Source organism: Martes martes (assembly GCF_963455335.1).
Source record: "Martes martes genome assembly, chromosome: 7".
Classification (NCBI taxonomy): domain Eukaryota; kingdom Metazoa; phylum Chordata; class Mammalia; order Carnivora; family Mustelidae; genus Martes; species Martes martes.
This window is the reverse complement of record NC_137894.1, coordinates 73,328,476-73,352,005: the sequence shown is the minus strand read 5'-3', so window position 1 is coordinate 73,352,005 and position 23,530 is coordinate 73,328,476. Positions and strand designations below refer to the sequence as shown.

Below are 23,530 nucleotides of genomic sequence, written 5' to 3'. Positions count from 1 at the left end.
TAAAGGCAGACTTTATAGAAGAGGCATTTGCACTGTTCAAGAGGAGTCTCCAGGCACATAAATAGGGAACGGTAGACTGGGCTGTCGGCTGAAGGAATCGTATGAGGCTTGCAGGCTTGAGAGAACATGACATTCAAGATTCTAATTTGAATCCAGAATAGGGTTCCAAAAGGGTAATGTACCTGGAGAAGTAATAAAGATCCAGGTCTGACAGGCCTCATATACCAAGCCTTTTGGAGCTTCTCCAGTGTACTCATGGTCAAATTTTGATCAAAATGGTCAAAGTCAGGGCCTGTTAAAAAATCATGATGCCTAGTCACCTTCTGATTTTGTGGACCCAGAGCTCCTTGTTTTTATAAGCTTCTAGCCGAATGTGATACACACCAAGATTTGAGAACCACTGTTGCAGGGAATAGTATAGACAGTGTGTAGATGTATGAATCTTTACAGCAGCAGAGTGGAAAATGGACCCAAGAGGGGAGGTGCCCAGGAGACTAGCAAGGTGGTTGTCGTGTTAATTTAGGTCAGAGAGGGTGGGACCTGAACCAAGGTAGCCATGGAGGGCAAGTATTTGGAAGATATTGAGGAAATAAGCAGCAGGGGGGCTTGACAGCATTGATCTGAGGAGGCTGGTGATTGGGATGGGGGAGTGAGAAACAGTCCCAGATCTCTGGCTTCTCTAAGTTACTTTTCTAATTACAAAATTCACTGATTTAGCTAAAAAAAACCTCAATCTCCTACTTCCTAGAACCTCACCTCCTCCTCCTGCAGAGAGGAGGGCTGGGTCAGAGAGGGCAGAAGAAGGTAAATGGAGGACTTTTCAGGTCAGAAGCCACTTAGGATTTTCCCCTGTACTAGATACGTCTTTCCTCGGGGGAAAGGGAACCTTAAGTCTGCATCCTTAAATGTTGCCCCCCGCTAGCCAAAAGGAAGTCACTACCCCTAGGTCTGATCTTCAAAACTCCCCTAATGGCAGACGCCCTTGGAGTAGCGGAGACAGGCAAAGGTAAGCTTTTCCAGAATAACCTGCAATACAAAATTAAGCTCGAACGTACACAGATAAATACGAACAAAAACAAAGAGTCGAACGTATGCCCAGATTCTTTACCTGCAAGTAACAATAACCCTGTCAGGCTGCCCAACTCACCAGATAAAAGGGGTGACACCCTGTCTCTTCTGCCCGTCTCCGCACCAGACTTGGCTCGGGCTTGCCTAAGTTCGAACATGCGACGGTCATTATATTGCCAGGGAGACCTCCGGTGCAGCCCCGGGAAAATATTTTTATTCATGTATTTATTTTTCGGCGGGAGACCATTCGTGACAGATTGGGAGAACAGTGAGGAGAGATCCAGACTCCAGGACCCTTGCACGGACTGTGCCCGAGCTGTCCTAGCACAGTGACACCCAAAGTCTCACTCCCCCCACCCCCACCGCCCCGCCCGGGTTGGGGCCACGGACCGCCTCTCGGAGCTCGCCCTCTGCAGTTGGGGGCGAGTCCGATTGGTTCAGCCGGCAAATGCTCCGGGCGTCCGCTAGTTATGGGCCCCGCCACCAACCCGGCTCCGTCTCCGGGACAGTCACTGGACGCGGGCGGCGGACGCGGTTCCCGGGCTTCCGCCCGGGCCCCAAGTCTCCCCGGGGACGGGCGGGCGGCCCAGCGGCGACTCTTACCCCAAAGGGGCGTCCACAGCCTCGCAGCCCAGCCTCAGCCGTAGCCCTTGCCCGAGAAGCCGCTGGCCGAGCGGCGCCACGGCCGCAGGGGCGGGGGCGTGGTCCCCTCTCGGCTCCAAGCTAGGAGCTTTCCGCCGGGCTGAGGCCCCTGAGGGAGAGGCGGAAGTGGTAAGACTGACGTGTCCTGGGCTGCTCTGCACATCGCCGGTGGGGTGGCCCCGTCGGGGGGAGCAGACTAGCCGAGACTTGCGGGCTCTCCGGAGCTGGGCCGGCCTCCCGGCTGGAGAAACCTCGTCGAGGAGCCCGTCACTCAGCCGAGCGCGGCGTCCCGCGTGGTGCGGCCGCAGCCGCTGCGATCAGGCGCCGCGGCGGCCAACCCTGTGGAGGTCGGTCGTCAGGTCCTCTCCGGGCCGCCGCTCCGCGCCGCTCTGGGGGGGACCCGGGCAGGAGCCCAAGGGCAGCTACGGGGCCGCGGAGGCCGCGGGCGCCGCGGAGGCCAGCCCTACCCGAGCGGTGAGGACCCCGCGGGTGCCGCGGGAAGGTGCCGGAGGCGCGAGGCCGCGTGGTGTTGCCATGGAAACGGGCTGGGCGCGCTGGGAGGTCCGGGGCAGGCTGACTGTGGGACGGAGACCCCAGATCTAGAGGACGAGAGCGCAGAGGCGGACAGAGACAGGATTGTGTTGGGGTCGGGGGGCGGCCTCCCGAGGGAGGGTTTGAGCGGCCAGGGGGAGAGATTGGAGCTATGGGGCTTCGTTTCGAAGGACCTGACCTGGGGCGTCAGGAGTTGATCCCTGCTTTTCATAACTGCAGGATTCCCCCAAACAGGTTCCACTGGCTTAAGGATGACAGTCCTTGGGCAGCCGCGGAGTTGGAGCTGCCAGTGGTTGCCAGTCCTGATACTGCTGCTGGGCTCAGGTTATGAGCCAGGGGTGGAAGGTGTGACACACTACAAGGCCGGTGACCCTGTCATTCTCTACGTCAACAAAGTGGGACCCTACCACAACCCTCAGGAGACTTACCACTACTATCAGCTTCCGGTCTGCTGCCCTGAGAAGATCCGTCACAAAAGCCTTAGCCTGGGTGAAGTGCTGGATGGGGACCGAATGGCCGAGTCTTTGTACGAGATACGCTTTCGGGAGAATGTGGAGAAGAGAATTCTGTGCCACATGCAGCTCAATTCTGCGCAGGTCAGCCTCTCTGCTTTGGCGAGTGCTTAGCCCTCTCTCCCAGGGACTCATAAGAGTGCCTCCTAATTTATGGTTTTGTAGCACCTCTATGGAAATGATCCGACTGGATTCTAACTACAACCCCACTGGTAGGCAGGACTTGTATTATTTGCATTCAGTGGAGGAAGAAACATACTTGCTCATGAGAGACTTTTCCAAGACTGCGTGGGTATTGAATTACAGAGGTGATACTAGAGCCCAGAGCTCCTGACTCCAAGCTGCTTATTGGTAATAAGGTCCCACCTGTCACTGCTGCATAGTTGTTTCCTTCCATACCTACTTACTGGCTTTCTTAACTAGCTCCTTTACACTCTTATCTTTCCCGTGATGCTTTTTTCTTTAGCAGATCCTATCTTAGGGCACTTTTCTTTAGTTTACCCAAACCTTCTTCCACCTTGCCTTTCTCCTTTTTCTACACCTTAACACCTATCAAGTCATATTGCTCTCTTTGGAGAATCCCAGCATACCAGGGTCTAACCCAATGTTTCTTAACAGGAGGCAGTTCAGTTTTGTTTCTCAAGGGACATTTGGCAATGTCTACTAGAGATCAGTTTGTCACTGTTGGTGGTGCTACTGACACCTAATGGGAAGGAGCCAGGGATGGTGCTTATTATAGTGACAGGACAGCTCCCTGCAATAAAGAATTATCTAGCCCCAAATATGAGTGGTGTCCAGGTTGTGAAACCTTGCTCTAACCCTCTGCCTGGGGAGGCTGTGTTTGACTCCTGACTTACTCTTTGTAGGTGGAACAACTTCGCCAGGCCATTGAGGAACTGTACTACTTTGAATTTGTAGTGGACGACTTGCCAATCCGTGGCTTTGTGGGCTACATGGAGGAGAGTGGCTTCCTGCCTCACAGCCACAAAATAGGGCTCTGGACCCATTTGGACTTCCACCTAGAATTCCATGGAGATCGAATTATATTTGCCAATGTCTCAGTGCGAGATGTCAAGCCCCACAGCTTAGATGGGTTACGACCCGATGAGTTCCTAGGCCTCACCCACACCTACAGTGTGCGCTGGTCTGAGACTTCAGTGGAACGTCGGAGTGACAGGCGCCGTGGTGATGATGGTGGTTTCTTTCCCAGAACGCTGGAAATCCACTGGTTATCCATCATCAATTCCATGGTGCTTGTGTTTTTACTGGTGGGTTTTGTGGCTGTCATTCTCATGCGTGTGCTTCGAAACGACTTGGCTCGATACAACTTGGATGAGGAGACTACGTCTGCAGGTTCTGGTGATGACTTTGACCAAGGTGACAATGGCTGGAAAATTATCCATACAGATGTCTTCCGCTTCCCTCCATACCGTGGTCTACTCTGTGCTGTGCTTGGTGTGGGTGCCCAGTTCCTGGCCCTTGGCACTGGTGAGGTGATAAAAATTAATCAGGGATTTCTCTCAAGGGGTAGAACTAAGCAGGTGGTTTGTTCTGGAAAGATCTACAGATCTTCTCTTCTGTCCAAGGTGAGGGGCAGACCGAAGGGGGGTGGGGTGGCCTCAAAAGGGAGGTGTATGGGGCACCTGGGTGGCTCAGTCGGTTAAGCATCCAACTCGATCTCAGCTCAGGTCTTGATCTCAAGGGCATGAGTTCAAACCCTGCTTTGGGCTCCATGCTGGGCGTGGAGCTTACTTGGAAAAAAAAAAGATGTATATTCAGTTGGTTTGCTGGACAACAGAATTAGGGGATATTGTTTTCCTGGAGACCTTGGGTCTGGGTGGAAGGGGACTGATTCCTCTGAAATTGCCAGAAAAGGGAGAGACTAAGACTTGACACAGGCTTTCCACTACCACCCTGCAGGCATTATTGTCATGGCACTGCTGGGCATGTTCAATGTGCACCGTCATGGGGCCATTAACTCGGCAGCCATCTTGTTGTATGCCCTGACCTGCTGCATCTCTGGCTACGTGTCCAGCCACTTCTACCGGCAGATTGGAGGCGAGCGTTGGGTGTGGAACATCATTCTTACCACCAGCCTCTTCTCTGGTGAGGACTGCCCTTTCCCTGGTGGGCTGGCCTGGTGGGCCGATTTGAGAAACTTAGATCACATTGTGGAACCCGCAATGGAGTGCTTCAAAGCACTCTATTTTTATTGCTTCAAAGCAATAAAAATATGCAAAAGAAACAAAACCATTCAGAAGACAAGAATGCATTTCTTTTGCAAAATGTTCTAGGCAGCATGGTAAGCACTCGACACACGTTCCTCTCATTTAATCCTCACAGTAATCCTATGTGAAGGTAATATTGTCACCATTTTACTGATGAGGAGAATGAACTTCCAGCTGGTTAAGTAATTTGCCTGACATTACGCTCCTAAGAGGGAGTGGAGCAGGTTTTAGACCTAGGCACTGTGACTCAAGATCCCGTATTCTTGACCATTACATCAAGATTGAAATAACACTCTTTTGGGAACTTATTTTTTGATACTCCCCCCCTTAAAAAAAAGTATTTTTTTTTTATTTGGAGGTGGCTACCGGACTCTAGCCTTATAAGCCAGTTTGTCCTTTCAGAGGCAGTAGTAGTGTGCATTCTAAGCCTTTTGTGTTCCCAATCCTGTCTGATTTATATTTTATCACATTTATGTTTGAACCAGAGCTTTCTGAAAACAGGGCCTTAATCCAAAGGGATGTCTCGTGCTAGGAATCCTGGATAGGATACCACAGAGGGATAGGGCCTTGGAGGCAGGTGGATTGTGTTACTCTTAGATCATTCTGTAACAGCGTAACAGTTGCCTTGTTCTTTAATGATAATGAATGGGGGAGGGGATGTTGGTAAGATAAGGAACAGAAACTACAGGCTGTGGCAGGGCGGAGGTCTGCCTGGGAGCAGGATACTTCATACCCTCTCTCCCGGTCAGGGATAGTCTGAGTGGGTGGTCCCAGGGATGCAACTTCCCCCTGCTGACCCTCCTTCTGGGGGCCCATCCCTGCAGTGCCTTTCTTCCTGACGTGGAGTGTGGTGAACTCGGTGCATTGGGCTAATGGTTCGACACAGGCTCTGCCAGCCACCACCATACTGCTGCTGCTGACAGTTTGGCTGCTGGTGGGCTTTCCCCTCACGGTCATCGGAGGCATCTTCGGGAAGAACAATGCTAGCCCCTTTGACGCACCTTGTCGCACCAAGAACATCGCCCGGGAAATCCCACCCCAGCCCTGGTACAAGTCTACACTCATCCACATGACTGTTGGAGGCTTCCTGCCTTTCAGGTATCCTCCCTTTATGCCATGGCCATCACTCTCAGGTTCCTGACTTTTCCTTTCGCAGGACCCTAACCCAACAAGAGTGATAATCCCTGGTTCAGCTTTACCAGTAAGAGATCATTACATGAGTCCTCCTTTCTCCAAGCAGGACTCCGCTTGAAGCAGTTCACAGGTGAGGGTGTCTCACTTAGGAAGCTCTCCGGAGACATTGCTCCCTTTCACCATCTTTCTGGTTTCTGACTTTAGTGTCCACAGGCAGCACGTGGTGCTTGAAGCCCACGTCATTGCTTTTTCAATCTGTTGAGGACCTCTAGTGCCAGGCAGAGGATACAGCAGAAAATCAAACAGGCAAGATCCTTGCTCTCAACCGATGAGGGCAGATGTTCTTGAAACGACCGTGGCGAGTCATGGGTAGAAGAGTCCCTATGAAGCCAGGCACTCCCGGGTAGGGACTGGAGCAGACCCACTTTTCACAATGACCCGGTACCACGGAGGGGTGGTGGCTGGGTGCAGAGCTGGCCCTGTGCACAGCCCTTTAATGCGGTGTGTCGTGTCTTCTCTTCACAGTGCCATCTCTGTGGAGCTCTACTACATCTTTGCCACAGTCTGGGGTCGGGAACAGTACACTCTGTATGGCATCCTCTTCTTTGTCTTCGCCATCCTGCTGAGCGTGGGGGCATGCATCTCCATTGCGCTCACCTACTTCCAGTTGTCTGGGGAGGATTACCGCTGGTGGTGGCGATCTGTGCTGAGTGTTGGCTCCACTGGGCTCTTCATCTTCCTCTACTCCGTTTTCTACTATGCCCGGCGCTCCAACATGTCAGGGGCGGTACAGACAGTAGAGTTTTTTGGCTACTCCTTACTCACTGGTTATGTCTTCTTCCTCATGCTAGGCACCATCTCCTTTTTTTCTTCCCTAAAGTTCATCCGTTATATCTATGTTAACCTCAAGATGGACTGAGTTTTGGGTGACAAAGCTGTTGCTCTTCTCTCCCATTCTTCACGTCCAGAGGCCCACTGATCTTTCTTACCAACGTCTCTTCTAATTGACTGAATTGTGTGATGGCATTGTTGCCTTTTCCCTTGCCCTTTGGGCCTCCTTTCCCCCGGAGAGCCTGAAAATTACAAATCTCTATTATATAAGGAGTATATATTTGAACTTTTTAAGTTGCCTTTAGTTTTCGTCCTGATTTTTCTTTTTACAATTATCAAAATAAAATTTATTAAGAAAAAGGATTCTGTAGTTGGGGGAGTTGGTCTGGATATAGGAACTCTAGCCCTGCCGTTATGGGCACTGTCCCTTAGGAAGACGGGTCGGCCACGGAACGCACGGAACGCGAGTTCTCCGCTTGGGAACTCTCGTCCGGGGGAACCTGCGGTGCCGGGGCCTGTTTCCGCGGAAAGCCGACGGAAGTGGCGAAGCCGAAGCTCCCTGTGGAAAGCGAGTTGAATCACCCTGGCGACGGGAGGGGCGCGGAGCAACGCCCTTTCCGCCGGAAGCGGGTTTCAGGGCCTCCACGTGCTGTCCCTCCCCCCACCCGACCCAGTAGTGGCGGCTCGGCTGCTGCCATGGAGCCTGCCGGGCTGGAGCAGATCCTGCGGGAGCTGCTGCTGCCGGACACCGAGCGCATCCGCCGGGTACGGGACGGGGGTGTGGGGGTGGGGACCGGGCCGGGACGAACGGGAGGAGGTGGTGGGAAAGCCCCGACTCTGACCCCGGGACTCCTCCCAGGCCACCGAGCAGCTCCAGACCACTCTTCGGGACCCCGCCGCCCTGCCCGCCCTCTGCGACCTGCTCGCCTCGGCGGTCGACCCTCAGGTGAGACGCCTGTCCCTTCCCGTGGAGCGTCCCATAGTACGCCACCGGTCGAGCGCCAGCTTGCCCCCCTGCGGCCCGCCCAGCCCCTTCCTGCCCGGACCCTCACATGCGTGCTTCCTCGTCCCAGATCCGCCAGTTCGCGGCCGTGCTGACCCGTGGACGACTGAGCACACGCTGGCGACGGCTGGCGGCGGAGCACCGGGAGAGGTGGGCGGGGCCAAGGGCGGGGCGGGGCGGGGCCGGGCGGAGGCGGCTCCTAGGCGGGCCAAGTACCCACACCTGCCACCTGTGTTCCAGCCTCAAGTCCCTGGTTCTGACCGCCTTTCAGAGGGAGACCGAGTAAGTGCCTACCTGCCTCCTCTTGGGATCCCGACTGACTCCAGGCTGAGACCCTCTGGATTTCTGCCTTGTGTTTCAGCTCCGGACAGGGCCGGGGAGGGGGAAAGATGTCTGTTTTAAACCAAGAGTGGAGCAAGGATTTTAAGATTGTTGAAGACTAAATTTCATGAGAATGGGTTGTGATGGTCTCCTAAACCCGAATCAGAAAAATGGAACCGGGGAACCTGGGTGGCTCAGTGGGTTAAAGCCTCTGCTTTCGGCTAGGGTCATGATCCCAGGGTCCTGGGATCGAGTCCCACATCAGGCTCTCTGCTCAGCAGGGAGCCTGCTTCCTCCTCTCTCTCTGCCTGCCTCTCTGCCTACTTGTGATCTCTGTCTGTCAAATAAATAAAATCTTTATTAAAAAAAAATGGAACCAAAATTGTCTGCGTGAGTTCAGGCTCACCAGACTACACACCTATCTTGCTGCTGGTCTTCCTGTGAGCCCCCCTCTTATGTGTCCCAATTTGGCAGACCCTCTGCCCACACTTGGAGGTTTCTGTCCTGGCCACCTCATGGAGGCAGGCCCAGCATGTGCTGGGGAGGGTATTGGAGAGTGATTGGGGGTCAGGGGCAATCTCTCCTGTTTGCAGGCACTCTGTGAGCCTTAGCCTGGCCCAGCTCTCAGCCACCATTTTTCGAAAGGAAGGCCTGGAGGCCTGGCCTCAGCTCATGCAACTTCTTCAACACAGTACCCACAGCCCCCATATCCCAGAGAGAGAGGTACTAGCACATGGTGGGTGGTGGGAGGGAAGTAGGGAGAGGGGGACTGAGCAGCTGGATACACCATATACGCTTTTCTCTCTCATCCCCTACACCTGGATAGATGGGGCTTTTGCTGCTAAGTGTGGTGGTGACCTCCCGGCCTGAGGCCTTCCAGCCCCACCACCGGGAGCTTCTTCAGCTTCTGAATGAGACCCTTGGTGAGGTGGGATCTCCTGGGCTCCTCTTCTACTCCCTGCGCACTCTGACCACCATGGCCCCTTACCTGGGCACTGATGATGTGGTGAGATGTGGGTCCTCCCCTTTCCTGGCTCCCTGTCCTCAGAGCTTCTGTGTCCTCACCCTTGCAGGATGCAGAACTATTTCAGACTCTTTATCTGCCATTTGTCGTCCCTAGCAGTTGAGAGGGGATAGTGTGGGTGGCTGTACCTGGGCTCCTGTGTCCGGGCTTTGAGGATGCAGCCAGCTTTTGGGGCCTGGGATGAGTGAGCGTGCATTATGCTTTTTGCCCTCCAGCCTCTTGCACGGATGTTGGTGCCCAAGCTCATTGTGGCCGTGCAGACTCTGATCTCTGCAGATGAGGTGAGGATAACATTCGGGCAAGAGCTCTGTTTTGAGGAGAGTATAGGAGCACACGGCCCGGTCCACTAAAGTAACCCGATGGTAACTCTCTGACTTGTTTGACTGGCTGGCAGGCAAAGGCTTGTGAGGCTGTGGAGGCCCTGGATGAATTGCTGGAGTCAGAGGTGCCCATCATCACCTCCCACCTCTCTGAGGTCCTCACATTCTGCCTGGAGGTGAGCCGGGGATGGGCATAGCCTCTGCTGCTTGTTTTGCTGGAGTTCCCTTGCCTGTCTCTGATTCAAGTTCGTCTCTGGGCAGGTGGCTAGAAATGTGGCTCTGGGTGATGCGATACGCGTACGGATTCTCTGCTGCCTCAGTTTCTTGGTCAAAGTCAAGAGCAAAGTGAGTACTCTGTGATGCACATGACTGCACCCCCATTTCCATCCTTGGGCTAACTTCTGGGACATTCTGTTCATCTCAGGGGTATCTTGCAGTTTTCAAAACTTGATCTGGCCTCACTCCAGCTCTTGGCTGGGAGTTTGGGAGTTTCCTGCTGGACCCTTTATGGTCTAGGAGGCTGGAATTTTTTTTTAAAGACTTATTTATTTTATTATTATCATTTTTATTTTATTTTTAAAGATTTTGTTTATTTATTTGACAGAGAGAGATACAGTGAGAGAGGAAACACAAGCAGGGGGAGTAGGAGAGGGAGAAATAGGCTCCCCACCAAGCAGGGAGCCTGATGCAGGGCTCGATCCTAGGACTCTGGGATCATGAACTGAGCCGAAGGCTGATGCTTAACAGCTGAGCCACCCAGGCGCCCCTATTTATTTATTTTAGAGAGCTGTGTGCACATGAGCAGGGGGAGGGACAGAACTAGAGGGAGAGAGAATCTCAAGCAGATTGCCTGCCAACTATGGAGCCCAGTGTGAGGCTCGATTCCATGACCCTGAGATCATGACCTGAGCCAAAGTCAAGAGTCAGACACCTAACATACTGAGGCAGCCAGGTGCCCAAGGCTGGAATTTTTATTGTGAGTCCATCTCGGGAGCAGATTCTCAGGGATATGGTTCCACCTTCCCTTTCAAGGCCTTACTGAAGAATCGTCTCTTGCCACCCTTACTACACACCCTTTTCCCCATTATGGCTGCTGAGCCTGCCCTGGGCCAGCTGGATCCTGAGGACCAGGATTCAGAAGAGGAAGAGCTGGAGAGTGGGCTGTTAGGAGAGACTCCTAAGCACTTTGCTGTACAGGTGAGATGTGCGATGGGTTGGGGCAGGTAGTTAGTTCACTGTGGGGCAGAGATGGAGTCCAGCAAAGTCTTCCTGACCTTTTTCAGGTCGTGGACATGCTGGCACTACATTTGCCCCCGGAGAAGCTCTGTCCCTTGCTGGTAAGTATGGCTCTGTCCTCCTGTTGCCCCTCCCTCTCCCTCAGTGTGCCTAGTTTCCCACCACTGAGGCTATTTGGGCCCTGGCAGGTGTGGAGGGCTGCAGCAGGAGTGGGCAGACTTGGACCAGGGTTTCAGCAGAGACCATCCGTTCCCCTAGATGCCTGTGCTGGAAGAGGCCTTGCGGAGTGAGAGACCATACCAACGCAAGGCTGGCCTCCTAGTGCTTGCCGTGCTGTCTGATGGAGCTGGTGACCACATCAGGCAGAGGTGCCTGTTCCTCCGTCCTAGAGGGAAGGCGGGCCATGGGGAGGACCACCGCATGGCTCATGATGGTCCTAGTCTCTCACAGCTGTTGGAGCTTAATATGGGGAGTATTTCCCCTCACAAGTGCTTTGGTTTGAAAAATAATTGAAATGGCTACCTCAGTTGTGGAGAGCAGGGGGTGGTGCCTGCTGTCAGTGACATAGCCCTGGTTTCAACCGGGAAATAAGGGGCAGGGCTCAGCCTAGGGCTTTCTGGCCCCGCCCCTCAGCCAGCATCCGGCTTCCACACCCCCAGGCTGCTGCCCCCACTGCTGCAGGTCGTATGCAAGGGCCTGGAGGACCCGTCCCAGGTGGTCCGCAATGCTGCACTGTTTGCCCTGGGCCAGTTCTCAGAGAACCTCCAGGTCAGTGAGGCTGAACGTGGGCGGCCACCCTAGCAGAGCCCCACCCGTCCCCAGGACCAGCTTCCCCTCAGCTTCATCTCTTCACCCATCCCTGCCGCCACTGCACTTAGTGGGCACAGCCCCGGTAGGCTGACTCGGGGCCTCCTTACCCCTCCCCCAGCCCCACATCAGCAGCTATGCAGGGGAGGTGATGCCACTGCTCCTCGCCTACCTGAAGTCGGTGCCTCCTGGGCACACAAACCACCTCGCCAAGGCCTGCTATGCCCTGGAGAATTTCGTGGAGAACCTAGGTAGGTGTGGGAGGGAGGGGACAGAGCTGTCATTTTGGATGAAGGGGGTGGGACGTGCTGCCTGCGGCAGGGAGAGGTGTGTGGCAGGCTGCCAAGGAGCCCTGGGCTGGATGTTAGAGGTCAGCCTGGAGGCAGGGGGCCCCCAGAAAGTAGGAGACCTGGGCTGGGTGTTAGAGACTTGCCCTTTCCCACAGGGCCCAAGGTGCAGCCCTACCTTCCGGAGCTGATGGAGTGCATGCTGCAGCCTCTGAGGAATCCCAGCAGCCCCCGGGCCAAGGAGCTGGCTGTGAGCGCCCTGGGAGCCATTGGTGAGGAGAAGGCGGCACGTACTGGGTTCCCCTATAGAGCCTGTGGCACGTGGTCCCGGTGATTCTCATTCCAGCTCTGACACTGTCCTTCTGTCCCCCAGCCACAGCTGCACAGGCCTCCCTGCTGCCCTACTTCCCCACCATCATGGAGCACCTGCGGGAATTCCTGCTGACAGGCCGCGAGGACCTCCAGCCTGTGCAGATCCAAAGCCTGGGTGCATAAGGGGCTCAGGCGGGGCTCCCAGTGCCGGGGAAGTGCCAAGGGGTTCATGAGGATCTCCCCCAGGCCAGCACAGATATCTTCCCATCCAAGGAGCCACTCTTCCCACTGCACTTAGAAACCAGTGGGATTGCTCAGTTACCCCCCCAGCTGCTATCTTTGGTCCTTCAGGTTTTGGCCTTGAATCCCTCTGGCTCATGGTTGCCTCCTAGTACTAACCTGGCTCTTGTCCCCACAGAGACGCTGGGGGTGCTGGCTCGAGCAGTGGGGGAGCCCATGAGGCCCCTGGCTGAAGAGTGCTGCCAGCTGGGGCTGGGCCTGTGTGACCAGGTAGACGACCCTGACTTGCGGCGCTGCACGTGAGTGAGCCCCTGTCCTGCCCCCACCCCGCGCCTCCTGCCTGCCCACTGGATCCCCAGCCCTGAGCCCAGAACCCGGTCCTGTGGTTCTGGACTGTGGGTTTCCCTGGGCTTCCCCATTTTGTCTGGCTCCGGCAGGCGGGACTGTACGGCTTCCACCTGCCTCCACCAGGTACAGCCTGTTCGCAGCCTTATCAGGGCTCATGGGAGAGGGCCTGGCACCGCACTTGCCACAGATCACCACACTCATGCTGTTGTCCCTGCGTTCCACGGAGGGCATTGTGGTGAGCAGAGAATGGGTGGGCAGGGTTGGTTCAGGAAGGGCAGCCCTGGGGTGGCAATCATCTGGGCACAGCTGAGCCCGAGTCCCTGCTGCACCTCCTCTGCCCAGCCTCAGTATGACGGAAGCAGCTCCTTCCTTCTGTTTGACGACGAGAGTGATGGGGAGGAAGAGGAGGAGCTCATGGACAAGGATGAAGAAGAGGAGGACGACTCTGAGATCTCAGGGTGCGGAGGGGTGCCATTCTGTTCAGAGGAACCCTGACTTTGGGCAAGGGCCCTGTGCCCCTGCAGGTGCCTGATCACTGCCACCCCCAACCTTACTGCAGGTACAGCGTGGAGAACGCCTTCTTCGATGAGAAGGAAGACACCTGTGCTGCTCTGGGGGAGATCTCGGTGAACACTAGGTGAGCCTTGGTCCTTTCCTGACACTGGGAACCCCACCTGGGAGCTCCTTCCCCATGGCTGTGTGTCTATCCACAGTGTGGCCTTCCTTCCGTACATTGAGAGTGTCTTTGAAGAAGTATTCAAGTTGCTGGAGGTGAGAGGGCTAGCGGACGGAGCAGGTGGGGTCCCCAGGGTGAGGGGCCCTGCATTGGCCATGAACATGGCAGGCCTGTCCTGCCCGTCCTCATCCCACAGTGCCCTCACCTGAACGTGCGGAAGGCAGCCCATGAGGCCCTCGGGCAGTTCTGCTGTGCACTGCACAAGGCCTGTCAGAGCTGCCCCTCGGAACCCAACACCACGGGTGAGCAGCGGAGAGTGGGGCCTCCAGAAACTGTGGATGGTGGGGTGGGGGGCGGGGGAAGGCAGGGCCTTACCGGGGCCTCAGCCAATGATGTCCCCAGCTCTGCAGGTCGCCTTGGCCCGGGTGGTGCCATCCTACATGCAGGCAGTGAGCAATGAGCGGGAGCGCCAGGTGGTGATGGCTGTGCTTGAGGCGCTGACGGGGGTGCTGCGTGGCTGTGGTCCCCTCGTGCTGCAGCCCCCCGGGCGCCTTGCTGAGCTTTGTGGCATGCTCAAGGCTGTGCTGCAGCGGAAGGTGAGCGGGGCAGGTGGGCTGTGGAGCGAGGAGCTGGCCTGGCCCGGAGCAGGGACGGTTAGAGGCTACAGGTCCAGCCTTCCCCCACCTCCCCATCATGGAGAGAAGGGACCAGAGAGCCCAGGCTGAGCTGAACTCTCCTCCTGCAGACAGCCTGTCAGGACCCTGAGGAGGAGGAAGAGGAGCAGGTGAGAGTGTGGGAGGCACATGGTGGGAGCAGGCTGTCCCTGGGGTGTCTGCAGAGCAGGGATGGACAGTGTCCCTGGGCTTGGCCTCAGGGAGCCAGGGCTGCTAAAAGGTTGGTTATGGCTCTGAATAATGCATCCCTGCTCCCATGAAGGCAGCGGAGGTTCTGGAAAGGCTTTCTGCAGGTGAGGGTCTGGGGGCAGGGAGGATGGGATCGAGAGGGGAGAGGAGGCTCACCAGGAGAGAAAGCTGGTCTTCACAGGAGTCCAGCCTGGCAGGACCCAATCCCATCAACCCAGGGCCACCCCTGGGGGCCACCTATGGCGGTGGCAGAGCACTGGGTGGGGGGTGTCCCCTGCAGCAGAGCTAGCCCCAGTACCCTAGCCCCTGACCCGGCTCCGCAGGCCGAGTATGACGCCATGTTGCTAGAGCATGCTGGAGAGGCCATTCCTGCCCTGGCCGCTGCGGCGGGGGGAGATGCCTTTGCCCCCTTCTTCGCCAGCTTCTTGCCGTTGCTGCTGTGCAAGACGGTGAGTGCTCTGTGCCCTGGCCTCCAACCCCGTCCTGCCTGTGCACCCAGTGCCTGGTCCCACCCTGACTCACACTCTTCCCTCCACCAGAAACAGGGTTGCACAGTGGCAGAGAAGTCCTTTGCTGTGGGGACGCTGGCAGAGTCCATTCAGGGCCTGGGTGGCGCCTCAGCCCAGTTCGTGTCCCGGCTGCTCCCTGTGCTGTTGAGCACTGCCCGGGAGGCTGACCCTGAGGTGCGGAGCAATGCGGTCTTCGGGCTGGGTGTGCTGGCGGAGCATGGGGGCCGGCCTGCTCAGGAGTATCCTCGGGCTATGGGGGGCAGTGGGGGTGGCCAGTGGGGAATGGAGAGTATCCCTGGGGCTCCAGGATGGGAGAGGTCTGCCGTGGGCCTGTTCCTTGACTGTGGAACCAGATACTTCCCCAAGCTGCTGGGGCTGCTGTTGCCCCTCCTGGCACGGGAGCGCCACAATCGCGTCCGTGACAACATTTGCGGGGCACTGGCCCGCCTGCTGATGGCCAGTCCCACAAGGAAACCGGAGCCCCAGGTGAGAGCTGGGGGCAAGGCCCAGAAGCTGCGGGGGCGGGGGAAGGAGACAGAACAGGGGTCTGAGGCCTCTCTGTGTCCAGGTGCTGGCTGCCCTGCTGCACGCCCTGCCCCTTAAGGAGGACTTGGAGGAGTGGGTCACCATAGGGCATCTCTTCAGCTTCCTGTACCAGAGCAGCCCCGACCAGGTGAGTTGGAGGGGCGCTTCACGCTCCAGCCAGAGGCATGCTTGGCCTCCTTTACAGTTGACACAGTCACAGTCTAAACTGCTCTTGGACACTCCTGTGTCCTTACTCTGCCAGGGTCGGCGGCCGGGCCCCCCTCACAGCACAGCAGTTTTCCCTCGGGAGACCCCATCCTCCCTGGCCCTGTGCACCCTCTGGTGGGAGGCGGAAGTCCCAGCTTCCCTGGGCTGACTTCCTACACTGGGGTTCCTTCTTATGGTGTTCCTCAGAGCATGGGCATCTCTGGGCCACCCTCCCTGTCCCTTCCAGTTAGAGCAGCTCTGCTTTCTGAATGAGATTCATCTGCACCATCCAGCTAGGTTTGGACTTGGGTGCCCACGTTCCTGTGTCGTTCACCTCTGTCCTACACCTTCAGAGCCTGCTGTGTTGGGTGTGCCTCCTCTGAGTGTCTGGGCTTCTTTTGGTCATCATCTGTCTCCTTCAAAAAAAAAATTACTCCCATCATGTTTCATGGGTCCTTCTTGGGTTTCCCAGTTGTCTCAGATGTGAAACAGTGTCATGTGTATATCCCTAGCAGGAGACTCCGGCTCTCCTCAGGCCCAGGGCCCAGGGCTGCTGGCACCCCCAAGTCAGCCTGTTTACCCCGCCCCGCAGGTTGTAGATGTGGCTCCTGAGCTCCTGCGCATCTGCAGCCTCATCCTGGCTGAGAACAAGATCCCACCAGGTGAGTGGGGTGGCAGTGGGCAGGGCACGGGGAGGTGGGGGCCAGCTAGGGACCTACAGGCCAGGCCTCCCCGCTCTCTCCCTCTTCACTCTCCACGCAGACACCAAGGCTACACTGCTGCTGCTCCTGACGTTCCTGGCCCAACAGCACACTGACAGCTTCCACTCGGCCCTGGGCTCGCTGCCTGGTGACAAAGCTCAGGAACTCCAGGCCGCCCTGGGCCTCACCTAGACTGGCGGCTGCAGCCGGGCCAGAGAGAATAGAGCCTGCCCAGGCCCCAGGACCACCTCTCAGCCCTGTTTCAGCTCACGCCTTACCAAAGATTCTGGGCCTCATACCTACTCGGGAGTCTCAGCCCCCCTTGCTGCCTTATGGGGGTGTCTCTGGGGCTGGGTCTGTTACCCTGTAGGACAGTGCAAATGGAGTCTTGACATCCTACCCTAATAAAGGCAGTTCGGTTTCTGCTTGACCGGTAGCTCTGAGAGCAGGAAGCAGAGAGTTCAAAATCGAGGCAGGCAAGATGGGTTTAATGTGGCCAGTTTCCTGGCAGCTTTGTCAGTTCTAAGCGCAGTGGAACCGGGGCCCCAGCTGGATGAGGAGGCGCCCATATGGCTTCTCTTGTTCCAGGCGGAGGATCTGCTGCGCCGCCAGCACTGGTTAAGAGAAGAGGATGGGGCCGGTCAGGGGGAATCCCTGCGGCAGCCTTCGGACCTATGTGTCCTCGCCCCACACATGGGCCCACTCGTCCCCATACTCACCCAGGAGCAGGTAGAATACCCGGGCGGCCATCCAGCGGGGGCTGAGTGGGGACACCAGGCTATCAAAATCGGGCTCCCTGTTGGCCTGCAGCTCCTGGGCCACGGCCCTGTAGGGATCAGGAACAGTCAGCTGGAGTCCTAGCCTGCCCACCGCCCCCCTCCCTCCCCTGGCAGCATTTCCCTGCACCTGTACAGGGCCTCCAGCGACAGCAGCTCAGGCTCCAGCGGCAGCACTGAAGGCAACTCCAGGGCCACTTCCGGGACCTCAGGCACCACAGGCAGTGCAGGGGGCTCAGGCTGCTCTGCCTCAGCCCAGGCCCTGGAAGGACACAGCAGTCAGCGGGGAGCAGGGGAGGTGGCAGCTGTGACATGGACGAGGGCCCCACCCTGAGTTCCCCCCGACTGGCGGCTTACCAGCGTTCTTCTGGGGGGATGAGGCTGATGCGGGCCTTCTCTTCCTCCACCGCTTCTAGAGAGAGCTCTGTTGGGAGGGGAAGGTCCTGAGTGGGTCTGCTTAGATCAGAATGGTCGGGACCCTGAGGACCCCTGGTCACACTAGATGTGACTGCTGTGCAGTGACTTGTAAGAAGGAAGAGATCTAGGCTCCCTTACGTTAAGTGCTCCCTCTAGTAAAAACCGTTCGCGGTTAAGGTACCCGTTCCCTGGGACGGTGGCTGTGGTGGTGGCCCTCTCCCTTCTCCAGGTGCCTACCTGAAGACAGCATGAGGGGCCCGCTGGGCTCCTGGGCCTCCCGAGGGACCTGGGGATGGGAGAGTGAGAACTAAGCCCCCGAAATCACAGAAGCACCTGGGGCAGGGTGACGCGGTCTTGGCCTGCGCTCGAGGACAGAACCTGGCACCACTGGCTCGGGTGGGCAGAAGGCAGCCTGCGGGAACTCAAGTGAAGTGGGGCGGCTCCCAAGGGAGGAGGAAGGGGATGCAGTTACCTCAATATCGCTCAGAGTTTCCATCCTCCTTTCCTCCTCAGCTGCCACCTCCTCCTCAGGCTCCAGGGGTGGCCTTCGCCTGAGTGCTTCTGGGGGTGGCTGGGCACAGTGGGTCCAGAGAGCCAGCAGTTCTGGGGGGAGCCAGCCAGCTGGGAGGGAGGGGTGGCAGGGATGGGGTCTGAGGTGTGAGGAACACTGAGACAGTGGACTGTGGGTTCAGAAGGCCCCACATGCCAACTCCTTACCATGAGTTGGGGTTCGGAATAGCTCCGTGGGACTCCTGATGGTCCTCTCGGGAGGCTGTACCTTTGGCTGCATGGGGGGGTGGAGGGGGAGGCCAGAAGCCCAGTTAGGAGGGAGCCCCTCCTCACTGCCCCTTCTCCACTATCTTGCAAAGCTTTGTTCCAAGACCTCTGACCCCCCATGCTGGCTCTGGCCCCTGCCTGCCCTGCCTACTGCTAGGTGGTGCCCAGGCATGTGCTCCGTGGGGTCACTAAAGGAGCAAGGAGAGTTGTCTCTATAAACCTGGAACACATGCACTTTGGGGATTGTTTCCAGCGCCTCCCCAGCACCTATGGCCCGGAGCCCTCCCTGCCTCCCTCCATCACCTGTAGAGCCTGGGCTGCACTCACACACTCCCAGCAGTGGGCTCTGGTTTGCAGTTGTTCCTGGAATTTCTCCCGGGAGATCTGAGTCTCCTTGTCCCAGAATAATAACTGGCGGCGGCGGCGGCGGCGAGCAGGCGGACTCCGAGGATATGGGGGCACTGGAGGCTGCCGCCTCTGAATGGGGAGGGGAGGCAGGGCCAAGGCTACCCCATTACTCCTTTTCCTGTCACCTTCATGGGCTATAAAACAGGCCCCACATCCCCACTCCAGAGGCACCCTGGTAAAGAGCTTGGGCAGGGCCTCTGGGTGCAGCTCTGACCTCATATGGGGAGTGCAGGCTCAATAAAATGGAGAGTGAACAGGGCATTTTCTACCAATTTGCACAAATCCTAGATAGGCTAGCAGTGGCCCAGGGCTTGGGGAAGCTGAATACAGATGAGCAGCTCTGGGAGAGGAGGGCAAAGAGGCGGAGAAAGCTTGGAAGGGGCACTACTCACCTCTGGGCTGAGTGGTGTTGGCAGACGCAGCTCTGGTGGGGGGGTCACCTCTGCAACAACACTAGGTCACGGCTCTGCCACAGGCATTTGTCCTGGCAGCTGCCCAGGCCAGAAGCTAGAAGGCCTCCCTTCAACAGGGCCCTGAGTGGCGGCAGTTGTGCACATAGCCCCAGGAAGGCCACAGGCACAATGGGCACTCACCAGTAAGTAGAGCCTCGGGCTCCCAGCCTACTGGCTTCACCTCCTCGGGGGCCGGGACTGGAAGTGGCTCTGCTGCCTCTTCCACCCTGGGAAAATGGGCAGGAGAAATAAGTACACCCCTCCCAGCATCAGCCCCCTACCTGGCCCAGGGGACCCTGCCCTTACGGTGCAAGAGCTGGAGGTGAGAGCGGGGGTACTGCCATTTCCCCCTCCAGGGCCCGGGGTTCCTCCTTGGCCTCTGCAGAGAGAAGACTGGGGCTTAGAGCGTACAGGAGGAGCTGGGCGCACCGCCCAGGCCCAGCCTGCCCATGCCAGGGCACTGACCCTCTGGGGCCGGACGTGCCCTTCGCTCCCGGGGAGGCCTGCCTCGCCGTTCCTCTAACAGGATGGCTTCATCTTCCTCAGCAATCAGCAGGTCCAGGTCTCGGCGGCTGACCTCTGGGAGATCCTGTTCACCCTGGCAAGAGAGTAAGAAGAGGGGATGCAATCCCCTTGCTGAAAAGGGCAAGTGGCTCTAGGAGATGGGGCCTGAGAGGCGGGCAATAGGGGGCCCACCATGCGCTCAAGTGCCAGGTGCAGGGAGTGCTGGAATGGAGATGAGAAGGCAGGACTCGCAGACAGGAGAGTAACACGAGGCAGGCGGGGCCACCAGAGGCAGGACTCAGGCCTCAGCCTCTCTGGAAGGGGACAGCTTACCTCGATCTGCAGCATGCGGATGGGCTCTGCCTCCTGGAGGGTGATGGCCTCTGGAGACACCACAGTGACCGGGATCCTGTCTGGAGGGGCAGGAAAGTCACATCAGCCCCTCTGTGGCTTTCCAGCTTCCCATGCCACATGAGGCGGCCAAAGCACAGACTCTGGAATCGAGTCAACCGGGGTTCTAGTCAGGCCCTGGCCAGTCACGGGCAATCTGACCCTGGCTAGGTTGCTCAAGCACTATAGGCCTCACTTTTCTCCTCTGGAGAATGGCAATAAGAATTCTGATCTCATAGGACTCTTGTGAGGCAGAGATCAGGTGACACAAATGGAATGCCCCTCACAGGGCCTGGCTCTTAAGAGAAGCTCAAAGATGGTCTTCAGTTCTTGGGCCTTCTGAGGCCTCTCCCAGGAAAGAGGCTCTCTGCTCACCAGGCTTCCTAGGCTCCACAGGGACTTCAGGCGGGGCCTCCTCAAGCTCTCTCTCTGGGGTTGCAGCTTCTAGGAGCTGTCGAATCTTTGGAGAGGATTGGGGATGAAAGGGGAGGATTCATCCTCAGCCCGTTTTCCCACCTCCACAACCTTATTCAGACAGCAAACGGAAATATTCCTTCATGCTGCAGCTTTGTGACACCAGCACACAGTGAGCCCACTCACCATCTGCTCTCTTTTCCTCCCATTCCTGCCCCCACTATCTAGACTTTGTCCATTTTTCTGTGCAGGAAGCACTGCACCCTTACGTCAAGTGTTGGGGGGTAAAGACCTCAAGGAGCCTATGGTCTAATAGAAAGACCAGTGTGTAGAGGACCCCAGCAAGTCGGCACAAGGGGTGAGACAAGGCACTAGCAATGTGCTCAGTTCCAAAGCAACATCTGGCTCTGGCCAGAGATAAAGCCTCATAGAAAGGGGTAAACATTGGAGCCAGGCCTGCTAAAGACATGTGGGACTTAACTAGTGTAGAACAATGGTGACCGTTAGGGGCATGGAGGGCTGTGTGCAGTGGGAAGCCAGAGGTGTCTTTGAAAGAAGGAAGTAGCATTGTCTTAAGCTGTAGACGTGTCAGGACATGGATAGAGGGAGACATGGGCACAGAAACCTAAGGCTAAGAGATGCTAAGGGCCTGGCTTAGAGCCTTGGCAGTGGGAACTGTGTGGTGAGAAGTTGGGACAAGGGCTGCTTTGTCTGGAGGGGTCTGCCATGACAGTCCCCCAGCAAGGACTCTTAGAGGGGAGAGCTGTGGCAGGCCCCCTTCCCGAACCCCAGTGTCAGACACAGGAACAGCACTCCCCTCCCGCACTGTCAGCTTGCCAGTCTCAGGCATCTGTGGGGAACGAGCCCTACCTGAGGGATACTGAAGGGGCTGGGAAGTGTGGGATCCACAGACATCACCCCGAAAAAGGGGTCTGGAGCACCTTCCAGGGTCTCCATCATGGCCAGGCGGTTAGGAAGCAGCAGACTGGGTCTGAGACCAAGAGAAAATGTGAGCTGTCCAGCAACTGAGGCAGAGGGCCAACCCTGATCAGGGAGGATCCCCACCAAAGGCTGAGTGGTCCATTCCCCAGGGCCACTCACAGCTCAGTCTCCACCATATCCATGCGGATCTGTAGCTGCGCGCGGTGTAGGCGCTCCAGGATGTGCTGGATGTCCTCTGCGGGCAGGGAGGGCAAGGTGGAGAGCACGCCTCCCCTCGCTGCCACAGGGCCAGGTGACTCTGCCCCTTATCTGAGCCTTGCCCGCCTTACCTACGAGGTACTGGCATTGCTGAGAATAGACCCGGATCACGCCGATCTGCAGCTGGGCTGACAGATAGAGGGAGAAGCGGGGCCGGGGCAAGCCGGGCATCGGGGGCTGAACTCGTACCAGCACGTAATTGAGGATCTCCTCACTAGGGGGACAACGTGCCCCGATCACCACTGCTCCAAGGCCCAGCCCCGCAGCCTGGCGCACCCCATCCAGCACCACCTCTCCTGCCCACTCAGGCCTGCCCGCTCCTCCCATTCCCAGCCTTACCAGGTCTTCACCACGTTCACCTTCAGGTACTCGCGCTTCACCAACCGGCTGCCACGAGTCGCTGCCAGCCTGGAAGGGGTGGGGGGTGTCAGGCTGGGGGCCCCGGGTGCCCCTCCCGGCGCGCACAGCCCAGGCCTTACCAGATGGTGGCGAAGCAGCCAGTGTGGCGCTGAAGCACGTTGGGATAGTAGAACATTGTCCCACCGGGCTTTCACCCTTGTCCCCACCACTCCTCCGCTGGGGTCTCAATCCGAATTCTTTGTGGCACGGGGCTTCCAAACACCGCCGTCGGGGCAAAGGGCTTGGAGAGGCAGCAGCCGGGGCAGCCCCAGAACGCCCGGTAAAGGAACGGATAAACACTCAGGTGTAGGTCAACAATTAGGGTGAGAAGTAAACGGAGGCGCGGACCGCACACACAGCAATCAGGAGGCCCCTCTCTGCCGCCGGGAGTGGGTTCCCACGCCGCGTGGCTGCTTCGAACTTACTGAGGCCTTCCGGGTCGGGTTCCAGGTTGGAGAGACAGAGTGCCCCAAGTGCAGGCCGGGGCTGGGTCCTAGGCCGTCCCGAGAGAGAACGGGGTCCTCTGCAGGGGCGCCGGGCTCCCGGGCCTTGCACTCAGCTTATGCACCTGCAGTCCCCGCGGCCCTAGATCCCGCCGCAGGGGGCGTGCGCTCCGGGACTCGGCGCCTCCCTCGTCATTAGATGGCGGCGGCCCCCACAGCAGCCAATGGGGAACAGGGCTGGGCTTGGGAGCGCTCGGTTTCGGGGCACCAAGTAGCCCCCCTGGGGTCTAGGCAACAGGTGTCTCCCGAGGCAGACAGCGAACCAATCAGAAGAACCCTGCGTGCTGCGGGGGCCATTGTGAGGTGTCCTGACCAATGGGCTCTCTTTCTAGCCTCTGATAACAAGGGTTCTCGGTGGCAGTTCTCTGCTGACCAATGAGCGAGGGGCTAGTCCCAACCTCGCCCCCGCAGCAAGCTTGGTAACAAGGCCATTTCGACCACTAGAGAAGGTCGGGTCATGCCCAGGGCAAGGGCTCTGCCCCATTCCGGGTGCCTGACCTGAGGTTAGACCTTGCCCTTTCTCCTGAAACCCACCAAGTACCAAAGACTGGTCTGCCTCTGTGTCCAGCCTTGGGCTTGTCCTCAGCTGGGCAGGTGGAGATGGTGTGAGGTGGCCTCGGGGACACCGCGGATGAATGAGGAAGAAGTCAGATCTCACAGGAAACATGCTCAGTCATTTCCTAAACTTGAACAACTTGGGCTGTGGGCATGCCCCCTCTGGCTGTTTTCCAGTAGTGAATGTTCTCCGGGCTGAAACAGACCTCAGCTTTGTGGGATGCAAGGCATACATCTCCCTATACAAAAACCATCTGACCCAAAAAATTCTTTGTTTTCCCGCCTCCTGCCTTTGTATGCCCCCTGGGTTTGGCTTAAAATGCCCTTTCCAGGCTTGGCCCCAGGGCATGCTTCTGCCTCTAACACTCAGCTCTTACTGGTGCTGAGCT

At 57.5% G+C, this 23,530-nt stretch overlaps 3 protein-coding genes across 5 annotated transcripts; 2 read left to right on the top strand and 1 right to left on the bottom strand.

Moving 5' to 3' along the window:
• The first annotated feature begins 1,267 nt into the window (after positions 1-1,267).
• Positions 1,268-7,319, top strand: TM9SF1 (transmembrane 9 superfamily member 1). 2 transcript variants are annotated; one of them, XM_080808541.1, is made up of 6 exons: positions 1,268-1,839; positions 2,497-2,858; positions 3,641-4,262; positions 4,695-4,880; positions 5,827-6,100; positions 6,662-7,319. In XM_080808541.1, the coding sequence occupies exons 2-6, from the start codon at positions 2,514-2,516 to the stop codon at positions 7,053-7,055; spliced, it is 1,821 nt and encodes a 606-aa protein (XP_080664667.1). In that variant the 5' UTR covers positions 1,268-1,839; positions 2,497-2,513; the 3' UTR covers positions 7,056-7,319. The 2 variants fall into 2 exon arrangements, with proteins under 2 accessions (XP_080664667.1, XP_080664666.1); XM_080808540.1 differs by having other exon boundaries at positions 1,268-2,184.
• A 296-nt stretch (positions 7,320-7,615) lies between these two features.
• On the top strand, positions 7,616-16,776 carry IPO4 (importin 4). Of its 2 annotated transcripts, XM_080808538.1 has the most exons (30): positions 7,616-7,732; positions 7,827-7,913; positions 8,041-8,120; positions 8,211-8,252; positions 8,885-9,014; positions 9,118-9,297; positions 9,531-9,596; positions 9,710-9,811; positions 9,897-9,980; positions 10,668-10,832; positions 10,919-10,972; positions 11,130-11,239; positions 11,531-11,639; positions 11,800-11,929; positions 12,124-12,237; positions 12,339-12,452; positions 12,696-12,816; positions 12,989-13,100; positions 13,208-13,323; positions 13,425-13,502; positions 13,579-13,636; positions 13,738-13,843; positions 13,944-14,137; positions 14,287-14,325; positions 14,728-14,853; positions 14,944-15,152; positions 15,267-15,399; positions 15,482-15,586; positions 16,238-16,307; positions 16,408-16,776. In XM_080808538.1, the coding sequence occupies exons 1-30, from the start codon at positions 7,664-7,666 to the stop codon at positions 16,536-16,538; spliced, it is 3,234 nt and encodes a 1,077-aa protein (XP_080664664.1). In that variant the 5' UTR covers positions 7,616-7,663; the 3' UTR covers positions 16,539-16,776. The 2 variants fall into 2 exon arrangements, with proteins under 2 accessions (XP_080664664.1, XP_080664665.1); XM_080808539.1 differs by lacking the exon at positions 14,287-14,325.
• A 37-nt stretch (positions 16,777-16,813) lies between these two features.
• REC8 (REC8 meiotic recombination protein) lies at positions 16,814-22,363 on the bottom strand. Its single transcript, XM_080808537.1, has 19 exons — positions 22,164-22,363; positions 22,024-22,092; positions 21,756-21,898; positions 21,586-21,661; positions 21,355-21,475; positions 20,446-20,530; positions 20,014-20,093; positions 19,642-19,774; positions 19,483-19,555; positions 19,318-19,403; positions 19,117-19,166; positions 18,644-18,793; positions 18,257-18,323; positions 18,012-18,160; positions 17,777-17,825; positions 17,480-17,546; positions 17,253-17,384; positions 17,066-17,172; positions 16,814-16,960 (listed from the first exon to the last, which is right to left on the bottom strand). The coding sequence occupies exons 1-19, from the start codon at positions 22,217-22,219 to the stop codon at positions 16,869-16,871; spliced, it is 1,785 nt and encodes a 594-aa protein (XP_080664663.1). The 5' UTR covers positions 22,220-22,363; the 3' UTR covers positions 16,814-16,868.
• Positions 22,364-23,530: the final 1,167 nt, after the last annotated feature.

What these genes read in the sequence shown, in the direction of transcription:
- TM9SF1 (XM_080808541.1), top strand. Translation starts at nt 2,514, where the DNA reads ATGACAGTCCTTGGGCAGCCGCGGAGTTGGAGCTGCCAGTGGTTGCCA. An exon ending in GTTCCTGGCCCTTGGCACTG is followed by an intron (nt 4,263 to 4,694) that starts GTGAGGTGATAA and finishes ACCACCCTGCAG; the next exon opens with GCATTATTGTCATGGCACTG. An exon ending in TACCACCAGCCTCTTCTCTG is followed by an intron (nt 4,881 to 5,826) that starts GTGAGGACTGCC and finishes CCATCCCTGCAG; the next exon opens with TGCCTTTCTTCCTGACGTGG.
- IPO4 (XM_080808538.1), top strand. Translation starts at nt 7,664, where the DNA reads ATGGAGCCTGCCGGGCTGGAGCAGATCCTGCGGGAGCTGCTGCTGCCG. An exon ending in GCGGCGGAGCACCGGGAGAG is followed by an intron (nt 8,121 to 8,210) that starts GTGGGCGGGGCC and finishes CCTGTGTTCCAG; the next exon opens with CCTCAAGTCCCTGGTTCTGA. An exon ending in AGGAGGAGGAAGAGGAGCAG is followed by an intron (nt 14,326 to 14,727) that starts GTGAGAGTGTGG and finishes CCGGCTCCGCAG; the next exon opens with GCCGAGTATGACGCCATGTT.
- REC8 (XM_080808537.1), bottom strand. Translation starts at nt 22,219, where the DNA reads ATGTTCTACTATCCCAACGTGCTTCAGCGCCACACTGGCTGCTTCGCC. An exon ending in ATTCCGAACCCCAACTCATG is followed by an intron (nt 18,161 to 18,256) that starts GTAAGGAGTTGG and finishes CCTCCCTCCCAG; the next exon opens with CTGGCTGGCTCCCCCCAGAA. An exon ending in TCGCTGGAGGCCCTGTACAG is followed by an intron (nt 17,173 to 17,252) that starts GTGCAGGGAAAT and finishes TGATCCCTACAG; the next exon opens with GGCCGTGGCCCAGGAGCTGC.